General features: G+C 35.9%; 1 protein-coding gene across 3 annotated transcripts in view; it reads left to right on the plus strand.

Moving 5' to 3' along the window:
* The window catches only part of MIB1 (MIB E3 ubiquitin protein ligase 1), a 71,589-nt gene that overhangs the window by 16,670 nt on the left and 32,010 nt on the right, over positions 1–22,909 (plus strand). For all 3 annotated transcript variants that reach the window (XM_053992444.1, XM_053992436.1, XM_053992455.1), the window contains exons 5-12: positions 5,198–5,264; positions 6,050–6,254; positions 7,691–7,874; positions 8,174–8,318; positions 9,452–9,585; positions 10,579–10,686; positions 14,415–14,612; positions 16,794–16,945. In XM_053992444.1, coding sequence (XP_053848419.1) covers positions 5,198–5,264; positions 6,050–6,254; positions 7,691–7,874; positions 8,174–8,318; positions 9,452–9,585; positions 10,579–10,686; positions 14,415–14,612; positions 16,794–16,945 — 1,193 coding nt within the window. The remainder of the gene's footprint in view (positions 1–5,197; positions 5,265–6,049; positions 6,255–7,690; positions 7,875–8,173; positions 8,319–9,451; positions 9,586–10,578; positions 10,687–14,414; positions 14,613–16,793; positions 16,946–22,909) is intronic.

Raw genomic sequence — 22,909 nt, forward strand, 5'->3', positions numbered from 1 at the left:
TGCCAGCTTTGGAGAGATGAGGTTTGGCTGGTGGGGCAGCAGGTGCTGACTGAAAACATGCATTTATTTCTGGTCAGATACTCGGAGGTTTTATTTGTGTTTGCTGTGTTTACATATGAAGTGGCTGAGAAGTGCATCTTGCCTCTGTTTTTGTTTGGGTTTTTTTTTTTTTTGTTTTTTTGTTTTTTTGTTTTTTTTTTTTTTGTGGGTTTTTGTGGGTTTTTTTTTGTTTGTTTTTTTGTGGGGTTTTTTTTTGGTTTTTTTTTTTTTGTGAAGTCTGTGAGTTTCTGTTGCCACAGGCCACAAATTCCTGAATTGAAATATGTGTTTATGATGTTGTTAGGTCAGATAAAATGTTTGCTACATCCTTAGTAAGAATGACCTACTGTTGGCTTATATGGTTCGTTATGCTACTCACATTTCTTACCTATATGTGTGCAGAGTCCTGAGCCAAACTGAGCTGTTAACCAAATAACCCCCTTTGGGCATTTTTTCGTTTCTAAAAATGTGTGAACATATCCTTTTGCAATAAAGAGAGGTCATATGGAATTAAAAAGTTAATGGGAAGATTGTGATTTTGTTTTTGGGACTTGTGTCTGGATTTTATTTTTTCATACCCTGTGAGCTGAGGATATAAAGCTGGTGACTTCCCTTGGTTTTCAGTGGAAAATAGTTCCATCTACAGGAGTGTCCTAAATCAATTTCATCATTTAGGAATCTGTTTCTTTCAGAATTTAATTTCTCTGTACCACTTGCCTTTTTTTGCTGCAATTAGCCTCTCCTAGTTTCTTATTTTGGAGGATTGTGCTTTCATCTGCATAGCCTCTGAAAGGAGTATCTGTAGTTATCATCCCTTATTGTCGCAGTGATATGTAAGCCATCTATGTTGGTGTACTTTTTTCCACAAATTCCAAACAGTGAGTGCATAAGGGAAGTTGAGATTGCTTGCCTCTAGGTGATTGATAATTAATGTCTGTTCATCAACTTTTATTTGGATTACCTATGAAGTTATTATTTGAAATTGTTCTAGAAGATTTTAAGAATTTCTTGTTACCACTTATTTTTTTTAAATAAAAGCAAGGTAAATATCTTGGTATACTAGGCATTGTATGTGAGTGTTATAAAATATACACTTTCCACTGTAGTTAAAACTGTCAGATCTGTAATGTCAGTCAAATCTTCAGTTCTCTGGTCATTTATCTTGTGCATTTTGTTTTGCTTCTTTTTGATGTAGTCATAATTCTGCTGTAGTCCCAACCAAGTCAAGTTTTTCATCTTTCTGTGTTGTGAAGAAAAATACTTCCATTAAGCAGAAGTGTATTTACTGATAATTTTCCAATTTTATTTATAGTATTAACTGACAAGGAAAACTATCTTCCTTTAATAAAAAAAAAAGTTACATATGCAAAGCTTTTATAAGTGCCTATAATAAATAGTAAGGTTACAAACCATTCACTCAGGATTTGCCTGAGGTCCGGTTTCCTCTGTAAGAAACTGTTATTATTGTTTCTGTGCCTCACACTTCTTTGTCATTTCAGTCACTTTCTCTACCATAGTCTACCTTCTCCATTTATTGCTTCACTTTTCCCAGCTTCTTGAAACTGAGAAGGATTTGATTTCATGAAATTTGAAACACAGCATTTCTTATAAACTTTTAGTTAAAATGTACGGATTTATCCAGTCTCTTGTTGCCTTAATCTGGTGACAAAGCAGCATGCACTGAACTTTTTCCATTTGCCTCCACAGGCCTGATTTCCTTCCCAACAGGTGTTGTGATTTTAAAGACTTAAAGTGACCTTTATGTGTGTATTCAGTGCTACCTTGAGCAGCTGCAGCTATGGCACTATTCCTGCTGGTGTATCTGTAAGATCAGTACTAATTTCTCCCCTGATATTTGCTGCTGATGTTAGATGCTGCGTCAGTGCATCTGGATCAAACATTCCTCTTTTTTCTCAGCAGCAGAGCTAGTTTTCTTATCAAGTCTGTAGATCCTCCCTCCCTGGCATTGATGGATGGCATTTCATATTGATTGGAATAACTTAATAGTTATTTCTGTAGTCAGCTGCTCCTTCAGCTTTGTTTTCCTCCTCAAGGTCGGGGATAATGGTGCTTTTACACCATCTGGCCGCACTGCTGACTTTGCTCTACATTTTCTCATTCTCTGAAGTTTTATGAAAGATGAAATTGCTGCTGTTTATTTCCATTGGTATAATTGGATGGTATGTCAAAGTTCATTTACTGTATTTCCTATTTGACTGGGCAAGTCATGATCTCTATGTAATACAATCACATATTGCTGGAATGCAGATTTTTAGGAAGTTAAAGTGTGGGTGCTAGAAGATCAAAGTTCTCCATTGTAGGCAAAGACCATTTGCTATTACGTAAAGCCTATACAACAACCATTATTACCCATGGCTCATGTGCATCAGCTGTTACTACTGACCTGCAAGTTGTGCTGTGCAATGTCTGATTTGCATACTTTTCCTTGAGTTCTCATTGATTGCCTGCTTAACTGGGCTTTCTATCTCTAATTGTACACAAAGTCTACAAGATCTATAGCTTTTTTTTCTGTTTCTTGAAAGAATTCTGCTTGGGGTTTATCAAACAATTTCTCCATCAAGTCATTGTAGAAAAACTGATTTGTTTATCTCCACCAAGTATTTACATTATACCCAGCCTCACAGTTGTCAATTCTTTTTCTGGTGGTGTCACTGTGAGTCTAAAACTTGTATTCTAATATCCCTTGTTTTGGTACTTTCCCTTTTACACTTGCACATCTCATCTCTAAATAATCTGCTATTTTGATTGATTTTGAAGTTTCAGAGTGACTCATAACTTTTAGAAATCCCAGTGGGGTTCTCTGAAGTGCAAAGCCTGGTGCATCCAGGCTCCATCCATGTGTGGTTTTTCTCCATGTGCACTAGGGGGGCCTCTTGCCATGCCGTCCTCAGCGTAGTGTGACCGGGAGCTTACCAGCATCCCTGATTTTTTTACTTAAATTACTTGAGCAGGAGACAGCTTATTTTCCTTTTCTGAGAAATATAACAGCCGAATGTTAGAAGGAAAATTGTAGTTGCTTACCCAGCTTTTGTGTCGCTGAAATACAACTAACTACAGTTTTCTGTCTTAAAATGCCAGAATCTTGTTTGGCTTTGGTTATATTTTACGGCATTTGCAGGCCTTTATCATGTTGATAGTTCTTTTCTTAGTAGTGCTGTTTGCCTTGTTGCCAAAGGCACTCTGCTTATATACAGTATATAAGTGTATTTTGTGCTACCTTAATATCTGTCAATGTCTTATCATTGTGTGTTTTGGGTCCTCCATTATTTTGTTGAAGGCTTCTGGGAAAGAAGAAAAAAAAAAAGACATGTTCCCTTGCTTTTCTGCTATAGTTAGATCAGACTCTTGTTTTATTCTTTAGCAATATAACATTGACTACATCATGTAAGAGAAAGGAAGACAGTTGTGAAGCTGGAGTTGGACACCAATCTACCACTTAGTCTTTCAACCAAGCTTATTATACTCCAGAAATAAACTGTTTGCAGGTCACAGTGCAGGCAGGGTAAAATACAAGTGCAGATTTGTGAGTTTTGGGGTTTTTTTCTATAAAATTTAGGATACCGTAACAGGCTTCATAGTAATGTCAGCTGCAAAATAGTAATTAGCCTTTTAATGAACATTTTGTTTCTTCTGCTAGGGTTTAGCCATCAGTCTTCTCAGTGCATTGACACTTCCTGTAACACAAGCAATCTTTCACCCTGATTTTGCCTGGCAGGGAGGAGTGCCTTTGGACTCTCCTGGGCCCTCCTTAGTGTTCTGAAGAATGTGACAGCAGCTCTTGCATGTGCACCCCTCCTTGCCTCCTTTGCAGACAGCTGGTTGTTGCCTGACACGGAGGGCTTGTATTCAGTGGGTGAGACGCAGTGCTCCCGGGCCCATTCAATCTCCCTCGTTCCGGGGAGTGAATGAGTTTGCCATCTGGGACGGTCCGCGCAGCCCCTTTGTCTGCGGCCGAGCTAAACCCAGCACCTGCCCACCGGGTGGCAGCATCCTGTCGCAGGCCTGCTGCTGCTGTGCTGAGCAAGCTCTTTCTCTGCTTTCTCAGGGGGATTTGAAGAGAGGCTAAAATCTCATTGTTTTCCTCTGGCTGTCTTTATCATTTTTCCAAAGTGACGGTACATTCTTCATAGATCAGAACATACACTGAATTTTGTATTGTTTCTACTTGCCTGTTGCCAAGGGTGGTATTGTGCTCATCAGAGCCTTGATGATTTGGAAGAGTGCAGAGTTTTCATTTTAATCCTTTTGCAGGAAGACAGTCTGTCAGTAAATCTTGGGCAGGGGTAAAAGAATAAAGAATTGTTCAAAGTACTTGTTTAGTTGTGGTTAATTATATCATTACCACCACCTGTCCCCTACTTCCTCCCCCATGCCGTAGAATATTCTGACACATTTTTCAGTTTCTGATCTCCTTCCCAACTTATTTTGCACACAAAAATGCCCTTTGTTTAGCGAGAATTGTTTCATAAGGAACAATGGCAGATGATAGCTATTTGGAATTAAGCATTGCACATAAAGGAGAGTTATAGAAAATCCTCTGGCTTTATGAATAGGAGTTGGTTACTACACTTGAAGTTTCTCTCTCATAATATGAAACAGTTTTATGAAGGATGAGCTTTAAATCTTTTCTCTTTATAAAGAACATGTTTAGCTCAGTAGTATTCTGTAGGCTTTTTTGAAGTAATACCCTTCTGCATATTCTTAATTGAAAAGTTTTCATTTCATAGAATCTGAGTGACAAGTTTTCTTCCAAGTTAAACGTGGATCTGTCAAAAAATGTTGCGAAGAGTGGGCAGCACTGGCAGGCATTAAATGATGTTTCCTTGCTTGTGTTAACAGAATTTTTTTTTAAAGGAAAAGTAACTTAATAGAACAATACAAAGGTGCTTTGTGTTAATTCCTGTCTTGAAAATAAAAATTTATCATCCTTTATAGCCTCTTATATTTATAAAGGTCATTAAAGTCTTGAGAATGTCAAGGCTGAATGATTGGAAAGTATTTGAGATTATCTGCATCACGGACATGTTTTTTGTATGCATAATTTTCAGCCTTTCTTAATTAAATATTTCAGTTCTGGTTTCACTGACCTGGAGACTCGGTCACTGAGGACTAAAGTTTTCTCAATCTCTTTCTGTAGTCTGACCTGAAATGTGTTCAAGATGCAAAAGGAGGCTCTTTCTACAGAGACCATTGTCCTGTGTTAGGTAAGCTGAAGTAAATTCATGTTGATTTGTATTAATTATACTCACTCTGGATTTCCCTTTCCTTTTTAAATGTCATCCAAAAGGACTGTCTTTACTAGTGAAATGTAAATAGCAACATTTCTATCTGCTAATGATAAATTGTCATGCTTTTCTAAATTGTATTTGGTATCAGTGTACCAAGGGGATGGCAAGGGACCTTTTAAGTGTTCATTAAGGTAGAAATTGTGTTGTGTGTCCTGTGCAGTGTATTTCTAAAAAGTCAAACATAGCTGTTCATTCTTACAGAACTGGCTTAAATATTAAGAGATATAATAAGTCTAACTCCTTGCACAAAATCACTGTTGTTTGATTGACACCAGAGCTTTTATGTATCCAGATGTCTAACACCATATGATAGCTTTTAAGATCCCAGTTAGAGCCTATAGTGGAACTTGTCACAATTATTTAACATTTGCCAGAGTCACTGCTATTTCCCTTGAAAACTCAACAAGAAACACACAGTTCTGTTGCCAGAGGTTCCAAAGTTTTTTTTACCTGTTAGCCCCTATGGTTTCAGAGACATTGGTGTGGAGTCACCATCCCTGGAAGTGTTGAGAACATGTTGATAGGGTACTTGGAACAGAGTTCAGTGTGAACGTGGTGGTAGTGCTTGGTTGGTCATTGGACTCTCAAAGGTCTTTTCCAACCTTAATAATTCTATGGCTCTCAGAAATTAACTTCTGTTCTTTAAATTGCTTGGAAAATTAGTATGGTGATGTAAACTTTTTTTTCTTACTTCCTTTCAGGTGAACAAAATGGTAACAGAAACCCTGGTGGGCTGCAAATAGGTGACCTTGTAAACATTGACCTCGACTTGGAAATTGTGCAGTCTTTGCAGCATGGTCATGGAGGATGGACTGATGGCATGTTTGAAACCTTAACAACAACTGGAACAGTTTGTGGCATCGATGAGGACCATGACATTGTAGTACAATATCCAAGTGGCAACAGGTTTATTCTATATCCTTCATCATTGCTTCTCACAAACTTCCCTTGCCTTCAGTGCTTGTGATTGATTACTTGGTGCCAGAAGCTTTCTATTCTCCTTTTGTGTCTGTTAAGATTTCCTTCTAGATGTGTAATGAGGACTTAACTTAGAGGATGCTTTAGTAGGAAAAGGAATTTTGCTGCCTTGCTCATTTGTGAAAATTTGAGTCCAAAAGAAGAAATTACATTCTAGACGATCTTATTGGCAAAATGCAGTGTTTTAAGCAGTAACTTCCTTTTTAATTATAAACTATCTATCCCATGGTTTCAAGAGGCAAGGTAATAGCAGTTCATTTTGGGTTTTCAGGAAAATTGTTTAAGAGGACAGGTGACAAATTTCAAGGGGGGATCTTTTCTAACCTAGAGTTACTTTTATTCAAAGGAATTATTTTATTATTCAAAGGAATGTTAGTTTATGTAAATACAGACCAAGAATAGGAGGTACTGGGGAGGCCAAAACCACTCCCTCCAAGCAGTTCAGGTTTGAATTTTGCTTATCTGCATCCATGTTAACACAACTCAAACCCAGCAGTACAGCAGGGTTTGAATCTAATATGACCACATGGTTTTCTGTTCTCTTGCTCTCAAGTATTTGGCTTATCTTAAAAAAGTAGCAGGTGAATGGAATATCATTTCAGTTGTATATGGAGTTTGACCTGTTCAGTTTGTCCAGAAAGAATTAACAGTGTACTGTTCATTCAGGATATCCCTCAAGATATTGTTTGCTAATATTGCAAAGCAATGCAGAACAAAGCTGTTTTCCCAGCTAAACGGATGCAAGTGGCTTTTCTTCTGGCAGTCATGTCAGCAGAGTCAGTGACAGGAGCTGCTCTGTCTTTTGGTCTCCTTCCTGACTAAACAGCTAAATGCCTCTAAATCAGTAAAATTTAAACTACCAATAGGATAGTTTGACTGAAAATTAAGGTATATCCGGGACATCCATTTAATTGAAAAATATTGTTATAGCTTAATGTTGCATCTTTTGACCTGGGGGGAAGGGCCAAAATTCTGTCTTCTTCCTGTGGTGTTTCCTGACAGCTCAATCCTTGTGAGACAACTTGGATCTGCTGCTTTTTAGCCAGTTATTTCCTATCCCTGGAAAAATAAAGCAACCATTTAGCTGCTTTCAGGACCTTTACATTGCTGTCAGCTTGCTTCCCCTTAGGCAGGATATTTCTTAATTGCCTTTACAAATGTATATCTCTGAAGATTTTCCTTGAAATTAATTAATGAACCACAATTAATGAATTAATGAGGCAAGTTTATGGACAAAAAATGGATAACAGCAAATATAGTATCCATAGTATCCAGTCGCAGAAAGTTTGTAGGCATACAAGCAGAAACTTACCCAAAAGATAATTTTTAAACATATATTTTGCTTTAAATGATTCATTGTTTAGGTGGACATTTAATCCAGCTGTTCTCACCAAGGCCAACGTTGTCCGAAGTGGAGATGCTGCTCAAGGTGCAGAAGGAGGTACCTCTCAATTCCAAGTTGGTGACCTTGTTCAAGTATGTTACGACCTGGAGCGAATCAAGCTTCTCCAGAGAGGTCACGGAGAGTGGGCTGAGGCAATGCTTCCAGTGAGTAGCTGTGTGTTTGCATTCATAGAATGGTCAAGCTTGTACAGTATTTCTAGTTATTATTGGTTATGTACCTGGAGGCTGCAGCAGTCTAAAAGGGATTTTTTATTTTAAGTTTTCGTCAAACGCAGTGTGATACTTGCTCAGGTGCAGCAATCTGCTTACCTAATGAAACCTATGTAAAGATAGTAGTGATTATGGTGTTAAACAATGGACTTAATAAAATTTATGTAATATTAAAACCAAAATATTTAGAAATTGGAATGTTTTATTTGCATTTGATGTTTTCTTTAATTCAGACTTTAGGTAAAGTTGGTCGGGTTCAGCAGATCTATTCGGACAGTGACTTAAAGGTAGAGGTTTGTGGGACATCTTGGACCTATAATCCAGCAGCTGTCTCAAAGGTGGCATCAGCAGGATCTGCTATAAGTAATGCATCTGGTGGTAAGTTTGAAGAATAACTAGTAATATTGCCATATGTATGACAAGTAATTGTGTTAATTTTAAAATTGTTATTAGGTATTATGTATGCAAGGTTAATAATAGCCTTGGAGTTTGTGTAATTGAAGTTTTATGTGAGAAAGATAGGAAAAAAGCTTGCAGTCAATATGGAGATGTTATATTGATCAGGTGCTTCTGTTTGGTCACAGTACAGGTGTGTCTTTGGAGGTCCACTCTAAGGACTTCAAAATGGTTGGAATGGACATCAGATTGAAATAGGGACTGAGGCATGCAGAGAGTGTCACTGGCAGTAACAAGCAGCCTCCTTGTTTAATAGGTGGTTTAACATAGCAGGCACAGGCAAGGGATTTGTTGCAGGTGGTTATGTATTATAACTCAGGATATTTATTTCTTTAAAATTTCTATCTTAAAATTTAGTCAGACATCCTGTGACTAATTACAGTGGGATTTTTTGGTGTCTGTGTAATGACACTTCAGTTTTGTTGAACATGCTGTCATTCATATAATAACAAGGCAGAAAGACTGTCCAGCGTGTTTTGTTCTGTTGGCACTTTTCAATTGAAACTAGAATTTTTCCTTTTTTTAGTCATAGCTAGTTATTCTTTCCTCTTCACATACTTGCTTTAATGCCAAGAAAACTTTCTACATAGTTTTCTAGATTTTTTTCCTAAGGAGGCATAGATGCAGTGAGTTTTCTCAATAAAGAACCAAGTACAGTGGCCATAAAACTATCTAGAAGAGTAATACAACTTAGTGTTTCAAATCACAGAAGACAGGCTATACCTAATGTTAGAAAGTAAGCAATAGCAATACATAAGTTCATGTTTTTACCTTGTCCTGCCCTTTCGTATTTTGCAGAAGAAAAGCTATTTGAGCTATTTGTGGTTCAACCAGCTTTGTTCTGAAGTGTCTAATGTGGTAGTCTCCACTGTCTAAAGGGTGCTAGGGTGCAGCTCTTATTTCAAACTCAGTCATTTTACAGCTGCTATTTTATGGTAGTTTGTCTATTACTATGTACATGGCCTTAGAGACAAAACAAATGTCGCTGGGTTTTTTTTTCTGTTCTTGTGTAATTAGAATTGTAATCTTAGTTGTCCTTTGGTTAACAATTACAGAGAGATTGTCCCAGCTATTGAAAAAATTATTTGAAACCCAAGAATCTGGAGATCTCAATGAAGAATTGGTTAAAGCTGCTGCCAATGGAGATGTTGCTAAAGTGGAAGACTTGCTAAAGAGGCCAGATGTAGATGTGAGTGTTCTGTTTTGGGGGTATCTCTTTTGGGGGGCCTCTAGTACTAAAGGAAGTGCAGCTGTTCTGAATACTCCTTGCCAGTCGGTAGTGTGTCTTCTTAGAAGTAATACAGCTAATTCCAGTGTCTCTTCTCCCATTTGTTGTCCTATGAAATGTGTGTGGGCTGTGTGAACACAGAGCTGTACATACTTTCTTGCTGGACAGATTTTGTAGTCTTTTGTCTGCTATGAATTAAGATAATTTTCAACTGCTGGCTGCCAGAGTTAGTGCAGAGAACCAAACATTCACAATTACTGAAGGGTCTTCAAATTCTTCTTTTTTCAAGGGGAATAGAGGAAGGAGGGTAGTTTTTTCTGGATGTTTCTGCTGTTGTTATGAGTTTCTTTTATTAACTCACAGAGTAGATAATCTAATCTGTTCTCTGTCACATTTCTTTTACCAAGTTGTCTAATACTGAAAAGTCTAAAAGAAAATGCTTAGTAATTATAGGAGTTCGTTTAGGGAATGTATTTTAAAGTTACGTCTTTCTCACTACAGCTGTAGTAATACTTGCAGATAGGAGTCTGAGCTTCTTTGCTTCTGAGCACTGATTTTTAGCTTAAGATTTTACAAAACATGGGTTTTTGTTCAGACTCTCTCCTGTTGTTGCCATAAATTTGGCAAGGAAGTTACATATAAATCTGAGACTTGTTCTCAAAAATCTTTCCTTTACAGGAATTACCCAAAGATGAATGTTTTTAATTCATGTATCATTAATGTCTTAATGTTTGGTAAAAATGAATTTCTTCCTTTTTGCTTCAGTCTAGCTAATACAGAAATGAAATAGAGAAACCTCAGGTGATGTATATATGCTAAGAAGGCATCTTAAAATTATTCATTTGATTCTGTGTTGTGTTTGCTGTTGCTTTAAGTTTTCCACTAGTAAACAGCCTCACAGGTGTGTGTGTGTGTGTGTGTCTTGAAACTCACCTGCAAGTATTGGCATTCCAGGTGAATGGTCAATGTGCTGGACACACAGCTATGCAAGCTGCAAGCCAGAACGGCCATGTTGACATTTTGAAGTTGCTTCTGAAACAGAATGTGGATGTAGAAGCAGAGGTAACCTAAAAATTTCAAAATATGCTTTGTATGTCCTTAAACTTTGTTACATGCATAACAATTCTACTCAACTTGCTGTCTTTTTAAATGCCAGAGTGATAAACTGCTTTTATTACTGTGATTGTGTACCCAAATTAGACTCCTGCTAATAGTATTATAAAGAAATAATATCTAATTCTTTAACACTTCTTATTAAATGAAATATAACTACTGACATGATAGAGCTATGTAAGCCAGTATGCGATGAAGCCCCCTTCTTTCTTTCCTTTGGTTTCATTTCAACAGTAGAATGCACTGGGAACTCTGCCTGTGGCATTGAGGGGAAAAAGATGTCAGATGCTGCATCTCTAACTTCAGATGCTTGCCATACTCCTTATATATACAAAGACCAGTTAGGAGAAGCCTTTCAATTCTTAACTAAAACAAGTTTAAGCAGAAAGTAATAGCAGTATCTTTGGGTAGAAACTGCCAGCTCTGTGTCCAGTTTTTCCAGTGTCTTTTTTTTAAACATCACTAAAAACAGAAGGGTGTCTCTTGTTTAGGATTTTTAGAATAATTTTTCATTACTATTATCTATCAGCATACTGTGATATTTGCATTTTGAATTGATTTTTACTCAGTTATTTACACAGAATGCACTGATATTTCAACCATTTCTCATTTTACACAAGGCAAGAGACACAAGAAGGATCTGTCAAATTTGATTTATTAAGAATAAAAACTGAAGACTAGTGGGATGCTGAGAAATTAATTGTGCACCCAGTTGTTGTTTGCATAGCAGAAAAATAACTTCACATGCTGGGGTGTCTAGCATTATATTGTATTTGATATACAGAAGTTACAGAATGTTAAAACATTAATGAGGCAATGTAATTCTTGGAATTAAAATTATTTTATATTTATAGATGCACCATTAATTTATAAAGCTTTCATGCTGGCTTAGATTGATGCAATACATACTTGCTGTGGTCTGATTTCTGTGAAATAACTTCATGTTAGAAGTAGTGCTTTCAGTGCACTACAAAGTTAAATACTGTTAAAATTAGCCTAAACTGCTTTTTGTCTGTACTGTGGTTTTCAGAGCTGCCATGTTAATCAAGTAGTGGACTGAAGGGAGTGTTAGAAGCATTAAAGATATAGGTAGAAGCACTACTTAAACAGTTTGAAGGCAATACACCTGGTAATCCGTTAGCACTGGAATTGTGAAGAGTTTCATGTTTGCTCAGGCTTCAGAAGCACCATTAAACTAGCATAAAAAATTGTCAGGGATTTTACTTGACTTTTAAAGCCGTCTTCACATAACTGTGTTGCTGAAGTGAATATGGTATTCCCACTTGATTATATAATTGCATTGGTTAGTATAATATTAATAATTTTCATAATATTATTAGATTTTTAGTTACATCTTTCAGACTTTAAAAATGTAAGCTGTTTTCCCATACTTATATATGTATACATATAATGTTTATAAATGTAATTGTTTATAAAATGCAAATGTTCAGAGCCATCCCATGAAGCAGATAGCAGAAATGTAGTCCATTTACTTCAATGTTCTGGCCTGAGGCATGGAAGCAATGGATAAAAATCCTTACTTTCCTTGCTTTATAGCTAAGTTGGATGTTTTTACACTTACAGTCATTACTTCAGAATATATACGTTCCTGATGACATTTTCTGGGAATATCATCATTGTTGTCTCATGTGTTTTTCTCTGATGTCTACAAGTGGCCTCTGTTTAGTCAGAGAGCAGTTGGTTATAGGCATAGCTCGAAAACCTTGATGTAGATATTGCATAGTAAGAAGGTGTAACCTTCTAGGCTGCAGACATTAATGGTTGTCAGTTATTATATTAACAGTATTATACTGTTGACATGTATAGAAATGTAGTACTTTTAATATTTAGATTTTTATTTAAATGCAAATGTAAGTCTTAAGGACAGATGATTTACTAGCTGCTAGCTTTTTCTAGATGAATTACTGCTATTGGGTAGGATTTAGTTCCTGAGATGATTTATTTTGATGCTGAGCTAAAAAAAGGCCTACATGATCTTGGACCTCTGCTCATTAAAATAGGAATTCTAGACATTAAGACTTAATAAAATCAGGTGGTTGTGTATGAAAATTGAAATATCGTAAAACTAAAACATTCAATAATTATATGGGGTTTCAACTATAAATATCTTGGTGTACTTTTCAGACTGCAAATATGAAAAGACAAATTACCATGCCTCTGAGAAACCAAGTGCTCTGTAAATACAAATCTTGTAGCAGTTTAGGACTACTGGCACACTCTTGATAAGGTTTGCCTCATAATGATCCATATAACCAGATGAAAAGTATACAGAAGGTCCCCTTTCTGATCCTTTCCCCTTCCAAATGGGCAAGCTTTGGCTTCTTTTGATGGTTGGTTTGTGTTAGATGAGCCTGAGTAAGAATCCTAGAATCTGAGAAGGCACCTTGGTAGTGTGAGTTGATTTGGAAGGAATAAAAGTATCTTTTTTAAAAGCTTTTGAAGCTGCTATGTAGTGCCCTGACTTTCATCTTGAAAACCGTATCCATATTTTCAAAAAGATACATTTGGTAATTAGGGGATAAGTCGTCTTCCACCATTTCAAATGCTGTAACTAGTCTCATTGTGCAAATACAGTTTATGTTAAGAGCTATTAATTTTTGAGTTAGTCTAAATATATTAGAAATGTGCTATATATAATAAAAAATACTTTTGAAAGATGTTGCTGAAGAAGCAAATTGATGAGAAACCTAAGTTAACTCGGGAGAGACAGTGTTCGCTTGATCAGTCATGATTTTATTTTACAATTTTCAGTGTTTCTCTGTTTTCAAAATTGAATCCTACAAATGCATGTTTACATTAAACTATGCAGAAATACTCAGTTAGAAACTAGCTTATGGAAGTTATTTCATCATGTATAACTTCCTTTTTACTTCTGTCTTTTGTATACTGTCATTAATGCTGAAATCACTTGACTGATATTTTAAAATGTTTCATGTTGTACAGTCAACTTCTATGAATGTTAAAATAGCCTAAACTGACAAATTTGACTTTCACATTTAGTTCTCAATTTGTGTGAAACTGAAACAAACTGAATCAGAGTTTTAACACTGTGAATCATCAACACAGAATCAGAACTTCTAGTTAATGTCAGCATCAGTCACAAATTTCCTTTGAGAAAGATTTATTTAAGTGAAAACCAAGACATATAATAAATCCTAATAAATACTAACTTCATTGTATGAACAAAGAAATACTCATGTCTTGCACTATGATTTGGAATCTGTAACACTTCCCAGGTTACAGGAAGAACTGCCCTGGGATATTAAGTGTAATATTGTTTGGGCATTGGATTTTCAATTGTGGGTTTTTTTGGTTCTTTTGTTTTGGGTTTTTTCTTGACAGTGGTTGTTTTGTAGAAGAAACCCAAATGAAGACATTTGAGTTTGGTGAACAAACCACACAAAGATTCAGGGCAACAGTTGTATATGTGCTGTGCAATATCATATGTTGTAGAACATGTGTGTTTATACATGAAGTGATTCTTCATCCTCTATTGCTGCAGTTTGAACAATTATTTAATTAGGCATTTTAATGGTATCACGGTAGTCTCATTTTTCTTACTACATCAAATATGGACAGTTTTTAGTTGAAATAATCTTGTTTAAATGCAAAGGAAATGTGAAATCTACCAGGTTAAATGAATGTTTCCACTTTAGGACAAGGATGGAGACAGGGCTGTCCATCATGCAGCCTTTGGTGACGAGGGTGCTGTGATTGAGGTTTTGCACCGAGGCAGCGCAGATTTGAACGCTCGCAACAAGCGCAGGCAGACTCCACTCCATATTGCTGTCAACAAAGGTCATCTGCAAGTTGTCAAGACTTTACTGGACTTTGGCTGCCACCCCAGTCTCCAGGTAAAGTCAATTTTAATGTAGGGTCACTTTTGAGCTACTGCATTGTATGATTTGCTGCATGTAGGTGATAGAAAAATTATGGTAAATGGGAATGGGGTTGGGGTCTCAACCTTTACCCCCACCATGTGATCAGCTGTAACAGAAATGCTGTTAAGTCTGTTTCCTTGACAGCTAGATTAACACCTGGTTTATTCTGTAGTTGATACTAATTGGTATTTTTATGGTCTGTAGTTATTTCTAATTGTTAATTTTCCTTCCTGATTAATTACTCTTATATTGAACCCACAACACTGTGCTTCTTCTGCAAGCTACAGTTTAGAGGCTGATGATACTGTGGAATGTTTTGTTAAAAGAAACCTTTTATTTTTTTCCCAAATAGATCTGTCATTGATAGAACTACTTAGTCAGATTCACTTTCAAATATTTATCTTTTTATCTAGAAAGCCCTCATGTGTAGGATCTCAAGTACCATCATTTCAGAGATAATTTCACCTTCATCTGTAATGAAGGTGATGGATGCAGTAGCATAAGTGCGATGTCCTGTTTAGACGGTAGAGTGAAAATGTGCTATCAGATAAGTAGGTATCCACACTGCTAAATGCAGTTGCATGAACTGCATTAGTAAAACCAATGAGAATGGATAAGTTTGAAGAGATTTGCATCAGGAAGAGCTGTAGTGGCCTGGGCAAATCAAGATATGCAGTAACAAGACATTGCTTTCTTGCTTTGCCATGTCAATAATCAGATATTTTTGGAACTGTATATCCACATAAAAGAAGATAAGCAAAAGCTTTTTTGAAATTAATGATCATAATGGTTATTTATCTCCTTCTACCTGACTCTTAAGGTGCTGTCTTGATCTTGCTGAGGTTGAGCTGTTATATCCATCCAGATCCTGTTTAGTGTTTGTTGAACAGTAGGTATAATAAAGATTCTGATGTGCTGAGACCAGTAAAGGGTGACTGTAAATCACATAGGAACTATGGGTAGCCAAAGTGGATTTGCCCGAGTTGAAATTACAGAATTTTGTTTCAGTTGAAGAAGTCAATAGAATGGTGCAAGGATGCTCCATGTGGAAAATATAATTGGCTATTGAAAAAAAATGAACTTTCAGATTCAGCATATGTGCTGAGGAATTGCGATATGCAAATGTGAGTAGGTGATTGATTTTGTCAATGAGAGCACAGGGGAGTAAGACTGAGGCATGACTGGAATTTAATTGGCCAGCACTCTACTACTGTGGCCACTTCACTGTGTAAACAGAAACATATGTTAGTCTGTAAATAGGAAATCCAGGAAATATGATCATTTAGATCAAATAAAAGCTACATGATTTAGTCTGGCAAATTGGTTCACAGTGGTTCAAGTGTTTTCCATATTCTGGCACTTTTTGTTTGGCAAGTTTTGATTCTCACTGTAGACATCTGTTTTCGTACTAGTGTATTGCTGAAATGTTCGGTTTCTGTGTTAGCTTGCAGTTGAGTCAATGTTGGTGACAAAAGACTTCCTGACTTATGTGATGCAAGAATTCTACTGGAAGCATAAATCTGGAGACTTTGCCTATGTAGCTGCAAATAAGCTTAAATGGATGTGTTTTCTCACTGTTAGTCTAGAGCATTTCTCTTCAGTCCAACCATTTCAGGCCTTGAATAAGTAGTGTACAAAATGCTTCTAGGAGTAAGAAGTATTTTTTCCTTAATTGGGATATTTGAAAAAAAAAGGCATCAAGCTAGAAGTATAAATTCTTTGCCTGTTCAATTGTGCCATAAAGTATTATCATGTATTTCATGTAATATAATCTTGTATTAGCCATAACAAGTTAAAAGCTTAATATTGCTTTGTGACATTGGCTTTTGCTTCATGGAAAATTATATGCTTCAGTTAAAACAACAGATATGCCCGCTTTTAGTACGTGGACTGCATTTTATTTTGATTTGCCTATGCTTTAATTTCACACTGCCATTTTGGTATTGTCTTCTACATAGTTAATTGCTGGCTAAACTTAGCATTTATTACTCAAAATTCCATGCCTCATTCCGCCTGACTAGTCTTCCTTCTGTTACATTAGTTTTTGTTGTTGTCCTGTTATTCATAAATTGTAAGTCATTTTCCTAGAGATATTTTACTACCTTTTTAATGTGGATGCATGCAAAAATTGATGTAAACTGTTTCTGTTTTTAGGATTCTGAAGGAGACACTCCACTTCACGATGCAATAAGTAAAAAGCGTGATGATATCCTTGCTGTACTCTTAGAAGCTGGAGCAGATGTTACTATCACCAACAACAATGGGTTTAATGCTCTTCACCATGCTGCACTAAGAGGAAACCCTAGGTACAGATTTATTTTTAAAGATTGTTTTTTATTGTATGTAATAGAAAACAAGTACATGTAAGGGTAGAGCTATGGTATTCTTTCAGAGGATCCTTAAATCTGCATGTAGTTGTATTTCTTAAATGTTGATGTTGCTTAGCTATGCCTCTTTCTAATTCTTGGAAGCCCTTACTAGAATGAAACTAAGAGTCTGCTCAGTTTAATGCTGTATACAGGTAACTCCAAATTCCTGATAAATTTCCTGTCATGGCTATAAAATTTTGCCAATGAAAGTTTTGATAAATAAGTTAGTAAGATCTTGAAGATGGAATTTTGACATAGGATGAAAATAGTAAATACAGCTATGTTTCCCTTCTTGAGTATTTGAATTGATAAAAGGATTTGAGTTTTTTAGAAATACTTCTTTGTGGATAAGTATTAAGTAAACCATACAGTTCTAAAGCACTCTCAGGATTGTTACATTAGATTATATTTGTCAGTATTTGAAACAGTTAATTATATTTTCATAGACGTATATCTAGAAGAAATTTTGTATTTCAGCTTTTATATAGCAACTCAACTGAAAAAATTCATTTTAAGGCACAGTTTGTTTTATACTAGCTGCATTCTATATGTCTACATTGAATTTTCATTTAAGATAGCTTTTGAAAGCTACTGCATAGATAGAACTTTAAAGAAAAGTTGTGTTGCTGATTCCTTATTACATTGTGGATAAATGGTATTTTTCAAAGCTGTCATGCTAAGAAGACTTCAAAAATACTTTATCCTCGGGTGGAGTATTTAGTATAGTTTACACAAAAGAAGAGTTGTGTATGTTTCCCTCTTTAGTAGTAAATTTGGCTTTTCAGGTGAGAGAAGTTGGAGAAATAAGGCTGTAAATTTGTATCAATTTCACCCATTATTAATACATGGGATTAAAATCTAGATTAGTCTCTTAGAACATAACTATCAGGACTAATGGTTAAAAAGCGAACATAATTATCTGTGTTTATGGAATGGAATAATTTAATGAGGTAAAAAAGTAGTGGTTGGAAATGTTGATAGGATGGATAAATGTTTACTGTTTTCTACAGTACTCATAAAAGGTCTTTAAGAGAACATGTCAAGGACCAAATTAAGGGAGCTTACTTTTGGCATTCAGAAGAAAATTCTTCCAAGTCTCATTTGGTAACTTCTTCCTCTAAAGTGAATTCTTCCTACTTGCATAACAGCATTAGCCAGGAGCACTATTTCCTGTCTCAGTTACCCTGGTGGGGTGTTTTTTGTTTGTTTGTTTGTTGGGCTTTTTTTTTGTTGTTTTTTTTTTTTTTTCCTGCAGTGCTTTTCCTCAGCTCTTCTGGTAGTTGGTTTGTGTGACCATAATCTCAAGATGACATGCAGGGAAAGTGTATGGGGGAAAAAATGTTTTTCATAGGCACGTGCTGGAGATTTTTCTGTGGGTGAATATTTTAGTAGTGACAGACCATTCATTTGATGGAGGGATCCAAGTTGTAGTTCAGACTGGGTCAATTTGATGGTTGGTAGAATGTGAAGTATAGTGAAGTTTTAACCAGAATCCTTCCTCCTTTACAAAAGTTTTTATTGGAAGAATTGGAAAATGTTTCCTGTATTAGTGATTTGAATGCTGTGTGGGTTCCTTCCACACATGGGGTTTCACTTGTATCTAAAACAGATACTTAATATTCTTTTTTGGTTGCAGTTCCATGTGAGCACTGCTCAAGCATGTAGAATAGGAATTTTGTCTCCCATCACAGAAAGAGTACTTGAAATAGAATAAAAAAGAAATAATTGAAAATGATACCAAAATAAATCTATTTTGATTTCTCCCCCTGGCCAAAAATTGTCATAATAGTTTCATTCATCTAGGAGTTGAGTTTTCTATTGTTCAAGACTTCAGTGATACTCGTTTGTTTCATTGCTGATTTTGTAGTTCTGCCACTTGCCTGTTTCTGAATGAAACCAAAGTTTTTGTATTTGCCACTTTGTTTTTCTGTCCTGATATAGAACAGCAGCTATTACTGATCTGTTAAATGCACTAAGCACAAGCTATTTCAAACACTGTTAAAAATAACCCCCTCATCTTTAGCTTGTTACTGCTATGGGTCACAGACAGTATGTAATAGGTTCTGCTTGAAACCTTTCTTTAAGACCTATCTTCCCTCATCTAAGCTTCCCTGCCCCACCTAAACTGGAGTTTATGTGGCTTTGGGGTGTGGTGCCTTATATTAATACAATGCATTAAATTCTCCTTATATGCAAATATATAGATATATTATGTAATTTCTGTATTATTTTATAAAAGTTAAACACGTATTCACATGTGTATATAAATGTGTATGCAGTTGTGTGCATAGCTATAATTCTAAAAATTAAAAACATGCTATGTATGCAAGAATTAATGAAATTCACATGCATCTTCCTTGTTGAGGATAATAAAACAAATGCATGTGATAAGTGCATGAGTACCACAATAAATGGAGGTCGATTTCTGTAGTATTTTTTCTAGATGTCAAATAGGTGTTTGGAACCAATTTCTTTTTCAGAGCAAAACCTCTTGTTTCTTGAATTCTGACCTTTATAAATAATAGGAAGATAAAACCTACAAATTATGTTGAGAAGAAGATTCCAAAGTTTTTAATTTTTCATATGAAAACAAATATGTTCTATTTTAAATGTTTGAATATTGGATAAATATTATAAGATAGCAATTTATGGCAAATAGCTTAGATTTTCTCAGCACTTTATCTTCCATGGCAGTTTGGCTGTGTTTTCCACAAGTCAAGGTACAGTGTGTTTCAGAGAGCATCCTATTCTTAGTAGAATATTTCTCCTTTTCATGTTTTGCTTCTCTTTGTACCTTGTGAATTGGTACAGAAAGAACTTCTGGTTTTTGTGCTGATGTATAATGTTGAAATGTAGAATGAATGTTAGTTTATGCTCTAGGTAGCTTTAAACTTGTGCACGGGAGATAGAGCTAAAAAGAAATTTTAAATTAAGTATGGGGAAGTTAAACTTTTATTTAATACATGGTTTCTTGTTCATGATTTTTAACTGAGTCAGTCATATTAAAAGTGCATTTATTTTGGACTTTTTTCAAAGTACTGTGAGCCTCAAAGCTTGGCAGACTTTGCCTCTTCAGTGTTAATGAGATTTTTTTTCAGACAGAATAAAGGAGAGTAAAATTTGAAAATACTGTACAGATTGGTTATTTTTGCCATGTTATCATCTCTTGCTTATGTTTGATCTATTCGCATACCTGTGACTTCAGATTTTTGAGCTGAAGACATGACTGTGAAGTGTAGGCGTATTTTATATCCGTTGCCCCAGTTAGTTTTAGATTTGCATTGTGTCTTGTGAAGAGAGCTTTATTCACTCTGCAGCTAGCATCTTAAATAGAGGCTGCTCTTGGAGCTGACCTGACTTCACACACTTGTATGATTAGTTCTTCAGAGCAATAAAGTGCTGGACTTTAAATCAAAAAATTAAACTCCTGGCCTAAGATACAGATTTCAGGTATTGCTTTCCAATAGCAAGAAGTATGTCATTGTTATGTTCATAAACTGGCAAGCAGGAGATTGTGGTTTAAAATAGAATTGTAATTTTTCCCCATGGTTTTCATATTATTTAGGAAATCTCTGTTTTTAGATTTGCAAATGGTTTGAACGGGTTGGCAGTGAAATTTCTAACTGTAGCAATTTAATTGAGAGGTAGGATTTCTCACTTCCACGTTGGGTTAATGAGTGTCTTCAGGAAGTGTCTGCAGGACTCACGGGTTGACTTGTCATGGAGGTCCTCAGAGAGACAAGTTCTGAGGAAATGAGAGTGGTACAATTATTTTCTAAGCCAGTCAAAGTGTATTTTTGCTTTTGTATTTGCAGTTCTCACAGTAAATGTAGGTTAAACTTAGATGAAGCAGAGTGCAAAGAGAGTCTGTTTTTAAAACCTCTTATTAAAAAGTATTATGTCAGATAATGCTTTGGAAGAATACTTTTGTTCAAGTTGGTTTGGAGGAAGAATATCATCTTCATGAGCAGACCTATTATTAGGTGTCAGATTAGCCTGTAGCTGTTGAGGTTAGTAACAAATTTATTATCTTTAAATAGTAAATAATGTGCCTGACAGATACAAAATGACAAATACAGTTCCTGCCCTGTGGAATTTCCTTTCTTGTACAACATAAAAAAGGGAGAGGGGTGCCCAGAAAGTAAACCTGCCCTGCCAGTACTGTTCATGATTGTTGGGTTTTGGGTTTTTTTCGTCAGTTCTGCTAGAAAGGGCACCAGACTTGAGGAAGAATACAGGAGACAATAAATCATTGGGAAATGTTTATTTCACTGCTTACCTATCTTCTTTATAAATGTTGTAAGAGATGATTTTTACTGCATATGGACAAAATGTTAAACACCAGTAGCTATTTATTTACAATACAAACTTGAAATTGTGGAATACAGAATTTGCTACAGTCCTGGTTACCTTCCATCTTCAGGCTGCCTAGAAGTTGAGCTGGACTGAAGAGAGGACTACATAATTGCTCTGAGCAGGATTCGTGTCCAGTTTTAACAACATGAGAAATCCTGTAGTGATCAATGCATAGCTACAGCTGGTTGAAGGGGACCAAATCCATTGAAGAGGTGATTTGGTTCCATTTTACCAGCTTTAGCAAAGCATTGGAGTGCAGGAAGCTTATAATTCAGTAGCACATTTTAAAGCATGTGAGCAGTGCACAAAGAACACATGGCTTTCTTCTGTGTTACACAATTTGTTTCTTGTCAATGCAAATTTTTAACTCTTTCCTAATTTGGAGATGACACAATTAAAAGCTGTGTACCAGAAAGGCCTGTACAGATTTGTTCTGTCCTTCAGTATTTCCTTGAGGATCTTTGGATGAGTCTCAAATCAAATCATAGTTACAGTTTAAACTCTTTCCTGTGTAGTGTAATCAAATTTTAGAATAGATTTAGAAACTGTAATCTTAAAGTTTCTATCAGAAATAGAACTCCCTTAATTCTTTATGTTAAACTTTACTGGGGAAGAACATTTCAGTTTCCTTGTCACCCTCCTCCCCTCCTTCCCCTCATTCATTTTTTGGCAGGTTCCCTTTTGCAGCTGCTTTTATACTGTACTTGGTTAGCACAAATATAAATGCCAAGTGCTTTCAATTCCATTGCTATATCTCTGGTTAGTATTAAGTTTTTAGGAATGATTATATAATATAGCAGGATAAATTTAATTTTTTTTTACCTTGATAGGATATGTAAAACTGTTTAATGCCAGAAAAACACAGCTTTTAAAGATTTTTCTGGGGTTGCGTCTGATTTGTTCTAAACTAAGGTGCTTAATACAATTGTATGAGCTCACATAGCTTTTTTAATGTCACATTAAATTCTTTCTGAGCTTTGACTGCAGTGGAAATTAGGGGACAACCTTGGTTCAAACCATTCTCTAGTAATGTCAAGGATAGTCGACATGTGTTTGTTGTGTTTGATGATGGTGAGAAGATTTATGTAAATATATTCCCTAACACTGTGTATCCTAATAGAAATGTAGCAGGTGTGTCACTTGGACTTAAGCATCATGATGGCTATAAAATGAGTTTCTATTTTTACCAGTTATAGAGGAACTGTTTTACAGATACAGCTGCTCCAGTGCGCTTTTAGATGGCAATACAGTTTCATGTACTGGCCATATCGGGACAAAAAACGGCTGTGGAAAAAAAGCCGTGTAGCATTTGATAATGTCAGCATCTGTTATCCCTGTCAGTCACACAGTTGAAATGTTTGAGTTACAACTGTGTCAGCAGATGCCCAAAGTTCAACGTGTGCTCGGTTAAAATTGAACAGCTGATCTAAGTGATGGATGTGACATTTTAGAGTGACTGGGTATGTATTCTTAGAGATATGCTAACATGAACTAGCAGGAAGCAATGTCAACATATAATTTTAACTTTTGTATCACTCTGAACTG

This window comes from Vidua macroura, chromosome 1 (assembly GCF_024509145.1).
Source record: "Vidua macroura isolate BioBank_ID:100142 chromosome 1, ASM2450914v1, whole genome shotgun sequence".
Lineage (NCBI taxonomy): Eukaryota > Metazoa > Chordata > Aves > Passeriformes > Viduidae > Vidua > Vidua macroura.